An 8,088-nucleotide genomic window follows, 5' to 3' on the forward strand; every position below is an offset into this window, starting at 1 on the left:
TAATAGTGTTTGTAAATAGGATATCATGCCTGTATCTTGTACAGCAAATAACCACTAGGTAGAGAGTATGCAGTGTGTTAATTATTGGAACTGTCCTACCAATTCAATTTGAAACTGTCTCATTGCTATTTGTTTCTCAATAAAACTATGGAAAAAAAATTCAACACAAAGCCTTAATGTAGTTTGTTGCAAGTTTTAGTGAATCTAGATAAGTGAAATACATATGTAAAGAAATTGAAATAAGAAAGATAAACTATCCAGTCAGATTATTTTTGTTGTGCTTGGTTTTTTTCTGTGTATGGTAATAGTGACCATGGGCCTGAGAAAGGATGTCACTGAGAGAAGCTTCGCAGGGAGTTCTGAAATGTTGGTGTGTATGTGGGGGTGTGTTCTATATGCTTTTGTGTCACATGATGGCAGAGCCTTTGAAAGCAGTGTGCCTAGAGCTCCAGCTCTTGGGCTGCTAGATTGTGTTTATGGCTGCCTAGGACACTGCTAAAATGTTGAGTTTTTCCAATAAATAGTATTTCTCGAGTACCTGGTCTGAGCTAGACAGGAATATATATATCCTGTCAGTGTTTCCCAACAAAAACCCAATTTTGTCCCTTTCTTAGAGGTGAAAAAAGTGGTTTCAGAGAAGTTGTTTCAGGGACATCATTGGTATGTGACTAATCAGCAGTTCATTTCAGGGATGTCTAATTGCAAAGCCCATCCTCTTGACCAGCACATTACACAGCATCTACACTTAAAAATAATTAAAACAGAACCATCCTGACTATTCCAGGTTCTGTTCTTAAGCATTTGTAAAGATCAAAGTAGATAATCCTGATTATGGTCAGTGTGGACAGAGACATCTGCAAGTGAATACTATACACATTTAGATTATAGCATAAGACTAATAAATGACTGGAAGCCAAAATAGTTGTTACACAATCATTAGGGGTTTTTCATTTTTTATTTTTGTTTACTTGTTTTTGTTTTTGTTTTGGCAGAACTGGGGATTGAACTCAGGCCCTTGCGCTTGCCAGGGAAGTGCTTATTCTACTGAGCTATCTCCCCAGCTCCACGTTTGTTAGTCTTTTGAGACACGATCTTGCTACCTAGTTCAGGCTGGCCTCGACTCTCAACAGGTCTCTTACCTCAGCCTCCCTGGTGCTGTGATTATAGATGTGTGCCATCTCAGTACACAGGAGCTTCATGGAAATAAGATGATCCAGATAAAAGAGTCACACAAAAATAGAGATATGAGTTAGAGAATCAGATGAGGGATTAGGGGATCGTGGTTCAGTGTGTTCAGTTGCCACACCGCAATCAGTCAGTCACAAAATTTAAAAGAGAATCAGATAAACCAGGTTCAGGACAACCTGAAGTACATAGTGGAACCCTGTCTCAGAAACAAAGAACCAAATAAATGTATGATCTTTTAACATTCCAGATTTTTTTTTTTTTTTTTTTTTAAGGGAAGGGCCTACAGGGCGTTTAGGGTCTCACTACTAGATCAGACTCCTAGTGATCTGCCTGTTTACAGCCTCCCAAGAGCTGGGATTGTAGGCATGCCACCACACCCAGTCTCAGTTGTCTCAGCGCACCCTAGCTCAGGGATCCAACCCGGCCCCTGCGCCTGCTTGCAGGTGCTTTAATCTGCTGAGCTATTTGGCTGGCCCCTCCAGATTTTTTTAACGTGACTGGAACACATTGACTAGTGAACCTTTTTCTCTTACCCTCTTCTAGTACCAGGGATTGAATCCAGGGCCTTTGCACCAAGCTACATTCTCACCCTTTGGTTATTTTCTATCTTGAGACAGTCTTACAGAGTTAGTTGTCTTGTAGTCCTCCTGCCTCAGTCTCTCGGCACTGGGATTGTAGGCACTCCTAACCTTATTCATAAGGCGCCCCACCAATCACTAGCAACAGAAAAGTTTTGCTGTTTTTGGATAGTCTTAATTACAAAATATGGCCATCTGATTTATTTTATAACTGTTAACTCTCGTCTGTCTTCCCTAAAAATCAGCATATTATCATCAAATCTGAAGGGCCGGCCAAATAGCTCAGTGGATTAAAGTGCCTGCAAGCAGGCACAGGGATGGGGGTTCGATCCCCAGGCCTGTCATGTGGCCCCACCCCTGGGGTGCCCTGAGAGAGCAATTGAGACAGGGCATGGTGGCGTGTACCTGTAATCCCAGCTCTTGGGAGGCTATAAGCAGGCAGATCATTACGAGTCTGACCTAGTAGTGAGACCCTGAACACCCTGTAGGCCCTTCCCTAAAATACAAAAATAAATATTATCATTAAAACTGGATCGTCAGTGAATAGGTAGGAAGACATACAGTAATATCTGTCATTTAAGAGCCTACTTTCTAAGTGAGGTTCTTCATGCTTCAACTTCATTATCTCTGTATCTCACAGAATCTGCTCAAAATATATCATGTGATCTTTATTCTAAAATTAAACACCTGGATGTGGTGGTTCTTGCCTTTAATCCTAGCAGTCTGGGAAGCTGAGGTAGGAGAATGAAGGCTGAAGCCCAGCTGAATGACTGACGTAGTAAGACCTTGGCTCAAAATGAAAAATAGAAAAGGGGAGCTGGGGACATACCTCAGTGCAGAAGCTGAGGATAATTCCCCAGTACTTAGGGAGGAGGGGAAGAGAAAGCCCAAGGTATTCTGACGAGGCGCCTCATCCATGCCAAGTTCCTGTGCTCTTCCTTGTGTACCACACCACCGTCCTTAAGCCCAGGAATGGGCTCTCTGGATTTGATACTGACATTAACTTGAGAGCGACTGTACCAGATCTCATGTGCCAGAGTTTTTACAGTTCTGAGTTGGCAGAATGCCTGAGTTTCTGAAGACTTGAGGTTTGGAATCAGCATTAATTTGAACGCTTTATCAGAAGAAAATGAACTTTGAAATAGCTGTTTGGAAATAGGTTGGTGGTTCTAAGTTAGACCCAACCAGAGTTCTCCTTTTTTTCTCTTTCAAGGAAACTAAAGCATTTTTTAAAAAAGAAGAAGCTACTCTCGGTGTTACAGAGTTTATGCCAGAGTTTGAGCATAGGATTTAGGTTATCTTACTGCAAATCCAGTGGAGTCCACTACCTCACTGCTGTTCCTTCCTTCATACCTTTTAATGCTACTGTTAAATTTATGTGTATCTTTTCTCCATTATCCTTAAAATAATATATGGTCCCATCCCCCAAATAATTTTCTCATCAGTTATTAGTAATTATCCAGAAAATGATGGTTGAAATGTTTTCCTCCTCTACTTTCATGTTAAGTTCTTTTTTTTTTCCTGTCACTTTCAGAAACTAACCCTGCAGCATGTGAACAGTAATCAGTGCCTGGATAAAGCCACAGAAGAGGACAGCCAGGTGCCCAGCATTAGAGACTGCAATGGAAGCCGGTCCCAGCAGTGGCTTCTCCGAAACATCACCCTTCCAGAAATATTCTGAGACCAAATTTACAAAAAAAAAAAAAAAAAAACAATTGACTGGGCTACCTCAGCATACATTTCTGCCACATTCTTAAGTAGCAAGAAAGGAAAAGTGCTTTCCTCCTCTGCAGGATGTAGGTTATCAGCCATTAGAACGTGGGCTCCTCTAGCTTTTCATTAGCTGTGAACCAGCCTTCCTGTCCAGGGACGCGAAATTGCATAGTAGTGAGACTGCGCACACTGATGTTTACAAGGCTGAAAGAGTCTTTCATCCAGAGTTATGGGAAAGAATATCCAGACAACGGAACAGCATGCTTTCTGGAGAGCTGCACCTCAGAAGATTCGCTTGCATGTCAGCCACTTCTGCTGACTGTGCTGTCATAGTGAAGATGTTTCCAAGATTATTTTCCTGATTAGAGCTGGTAGCCAGTATATTAACTATTGATATACAAATAGATGAAAAGAACTGGAACCAGATTCACAATCATGAAAACATTTTTACAACAATTTTAAAAAAACTATATTAAACAGGGTTTAAAGAAAATTGCAACAGAACTATGAGAAGTACAATTTGTTATAGTATAGTATCAAATTTCTATATAGATTTTATACCTCAGTGGAGAAAATAACTGATTCCAATAACATTCATTTGCTTTCATCTGTGATAGTCATGGATACTTTTATTTTTCTTGGGGTGCTGAAAATGAGCTGAAAAAAGCTCTTTGAACACATTTAATTTCTACATTTTTTATTTGGTTTGTGGGCTATTGGAATTGTTAATTTTAATTGCCTTCTAAAATGGAGAATTGACATGGTGTCTGGTCTCAGCGGAACACATTAGGTATTTTCAGTTGCTCTTGGGTCAACTGCCTCTCTCTCTCTCTCTCTCTCTCTCTCTCTCTCTCTCTCTCCCCCTCTCTCTCCCCCCTCCCTCCCTCCCTCCCCCTCACACACACCACAGTTGTGCACACACACACATACCACAATTGCACACACCTCTCAACAGATTTCTTGCCCCATCAACTTAACTTGATTGAACAGATTATTCTTAAATACCCAGGATTCTTACTACTGTATTACAAATTTGTTTTCCTAGCAATAAATTTTTGGTTCTTTCTGATTCCACTTAAAAAAAGGCCTACAGAATCATTTTATTATTTGGGTATTTGGAGATAATATATTTGATGGGTTTTTTTGAAAACTTTTTCACTCCATACAGATGTACTTCATTGTCAAGTGCATACTTAGAGTTGATTCTTGAATTGTAATGATGATCTGCTGCTTTTTAAAAAATAAAATTTGACTGAAAATGTTCAATTGGCATTTTTTTACTGAGCTAGCCAAAGAAGTGCAGTTTCTTTTGCATATACCTAGTCCTGCATTTCTTCCCTAAATTATATTTAGATGAAATTGATTTTACTTTTGTCTGATTTTTAATTATTTTGGGTATCCATTAAAAGATGATATTGGTTAAAGGTCATTTTTAATCTCATAGAAGAAAAACCTCATTGTGACATTTTCTCCAATATGTAAAGCAATCCATTGTCAGAAGTACATATATTTTTTGTGCTATTGTATTTAATGGGAGTCTTTTCTTTGATTATAAAGTCTGTCACTGCAGGCAGTGCTGTTGTGCCTAAGAATGTTTCTGAAAGTTGTATCACTAATGATACTTGCCAGCTTGGGTGTACACAAAGTTTCTCATGTCCTTTTACTAAAAAGTTAATTTATATCAACTCCATGTGGATGTTGTAGGGTGAGACTAGAATACAGAAAGCATAAACTGTCCCCAGGAAATTTGAAGTGATGCAGGTGCTGGATGGAATTTTTTTCCTACTCCATAGCTGTGTTCAGTAGGCCTAATGCTTGAATAAATCAAATGTCTAACCAATAAATTATTTTCATGCTCAGAATTTCAGGGTTTTGTACTTCAGCATAGTTTGGTTTTATTCTTTACTGTAAGAAAGCTTAATAGCAATGTGATTTAAGGTTTTTTTGTTTTTTAAGGGGGGCATGGTTTAATTCAGGGGTACTTTTAGAACATGGTAGATAATCCCATTGCCTTTATTTTTCTAATTAAACTATTCCTAAATATTTTGAAAATATAAAATATTCCTGAATAGTTGTGCCTTACATTGGTTTTATTTGAAATTAAAACGGATCCCTTTTCATCGTATCAGTAGATTAGGTGCATGCTAATCTCTTGTAAAATCAAATTGGGGGGTGGGGAGCAAGGTATGAACACATAGGATTATTTGACCAGTGAAGAATTCATGTGACCATTAAAGATAATTTGAACCTCACAACTCTCTTCACTCCATTTCAGTCTCAGTCCATTTTAATACTGTTTGTCGTATTTGGAATTCTTGATACAACTTAGTTCATAATGCTGCAAATAGAAGACACATCACAGACCATGCCTTCATTTCCACGGTTCTCCATATAGCTGAAAAACAGGTTTCTGTTCAGAAGAATTTGTTGCTGTTTTCATCTTCCCAGAACTGTAGTAAAGGCAACTCCACTCCATAGTTAACATGTGCTTAAAAGGAGAAATACATCCAGAAGTGGTAACTTTGAAAGGTTGTCTGCAAAGGATGTGTCAGGGTTTGTGCTAATGGGACATGCAATCTGTTTCCAATTAGGTAACACTTTTTTCATTCCCTTGATTTTGTAAAGATTACTAAGCATTTGCTTGATAAATCTTATCAGCAGTATTTTTTTTTAGGATATGGGGCAAATACACAATAATTTATGTTAGATCTGTACATTACCAATAAACAATTGAAATAAAAATATAAAATTTATCATTTATCATAGTATTAAAGAAATCAGATATCCAGGAAGAAAGTTAATGCAAAAAAACAAAAGATGCAAGACCCCTGCCATGAAAACTATAGTTACCCTGAGAAAAACTGAGAGTGATATGATAGGATACTGTTCTCACTGATTGAAAAGATTGTAGTGTTAAGATGTCAGTCTCTAAGAAACATCTCTAAATTCAATGGAATCAATCACAAAACTTTTTTAAAAAAATTTACAAATGGAAATGGCAGTATGTACAGAACAAGATAATGTTGAAGAAAAATAAGATTGGTGAGCTTATACTTCCCAATTTCAAGATTTGCTCTAAAGCTGTAATAAATGAGACAGTGTGATACTAGAGCTAGGATAAACAGTAAAGAGTCCATAAATAGACCCAGATATATTTGATCTTTTTAACAGAAACATGAAGTGGCTGGGTGTGGTGGCACATAACTGTAATCCCAGCATTCAGGAGGCTGAGGCAAGAAAGAAAAGTTAATAGAAAAAACGTTATGTTAGAATTGGAGTACATATCTCTATAGCAAAAGACTTAGAGCATTAATGCCTTCATACCGTACACAACTTACTAAAAGTGGGTTATAAACCTATAGTGTGAAGAAGACGATTTTGTAGCTACAGAACCTTAATTTGGGGAAGGGGAAAGATATCTTAGAACACAAAAGCTATTAAATTTAAACTAATCTTATCAAAATTAGATACTCATCCAAAAAAATGAAAGGGTAAGCCAGGGCCTAAGAAAATAGTTGTGATGCATGTACTGTACTAACCGGCAGTCCATACTGCAAAGAGGAAAGAAGTTAAAAACCACTGTAACAAGCACCCACCGAAAGGGGAGCTTTGCACACTTACTAGCTGTCTAAATGTACTCTTAGCAAGGAAGTCATGAGAGAATGCAGGATGAAATGACACCACTGTACCCTGTCAAAATAGTGATAATGTGGAGCAGCTCCTAGAAACGTAAGGTAGCGTAATCATCTTGGGAAGCTGCCAGCTTTTAGAAAGGTAAGCGTGGCTCCTATGGACTCACTGCACTTCTACAGCTAAACCCAAGAGAAAAGAGACTACCCGATGGTGAAGTGTGGCATCCTGGGAATGCAGAATCGGTTAACATCTGAAAGTCAACCCATGTGCTCTATTACATAAAGACAAAGGGTCCATCAGTAGATAATCACAATAAAGAAAAGACATTGGACAAAAATCCAACACCTTTTCATGATAAAAAAAATTTTTTTTTTAACCCTAGGAATAGAAGGCAGCAGAGTCTGATATAGTAGTAAGAACCTGAACACCCTGTAGAGTCTTCCCTAAAAAATAAAGATAAAAGCTTCACCTTAGTAGACGACCCGGGGCCGCTGGATCTTGAACAGACCCAGAGCTCAGGCCCAGTGAGTAAGTGAGACGACCTGGGGCCCGGCGGGATCATGAACAAGACCCAGAACCCTGGCCCGGCGAGTGAGTGAGACGACCCAGGGCCCACAGATCCTCATTCGACCCAGGCTGCAGGCCCAGCACGGAACTCTTCAGCAGAACTCCCTGCAAAGATGCTAGAGGCAAGACCCACCCAGCTGATTCAGGAGCAGAACATCTTGCCAGAGAGACACAAAGAGTTCAACTCTAACACCTGCAACAGAAAGAAGAGTACAGCAGCCAGATCCAAACAACACCCACCTGGAGGAATCCGAACTTCATAGATCCGGACCTGGTGCTAAGGTAATAACTCTATCTAAGCTCTACACCAAAGGTCAGAAGACAGGTATACAAAATGACAAAGAAGGAACAAAATGCAGTCTCAGGCCCCGAGTCCACTCAGTACAACTGCAGAAGACACTAGCACTGA

The 8,088-nt window shown here is 39.1% G+C and overlaps 1 protein-coding gene across 2 annotated transcripts in view; it reads left to right on the plus strand.

Annotated features, from left to right (window-relative positions):
- The window catches only part of Galnt1 (polypeptide N-acetylgalactosaminyltransferase 1), a 97,204-nt gene that overhangs the window by 80,287 nt on the left and 8,829 nt on the right, over positions 1-8,088 (plus strand). Inside the window, exon 12 of one of the 2 annotated variants that reach the window (XM_023714318.1) lies at positions 3,301-3,466. In XM_023714318.1, coding sequence (XP_023570086.1) covers positions 3,301-3,447 — 147 coding nt within the window. In that variant the 3' untranslated portion in view covers positions 3,448-3,466. Of the gene's footprint in view, positions 1-3,300; positions 3,969-8,088 lie in introns of those variants that run through there. The other variant, XM_004623589.2, reaches the window with a different exon arrangement.

This window comes from Octodon degus, unplaced genomic scaffold (genome assembly GCF_000260255.1).
Source record: "Octodon degus isolate 3935 unplaced genomic scaffold, OctDeg1.0 scaffold00003, whole genome shotgun sequence".
Lineage (NCBI taxonomy): Eukaryota > Metazoa > Chordata > Mammalia > Rodentia > Octodontidae > Octodon > Octodon degus.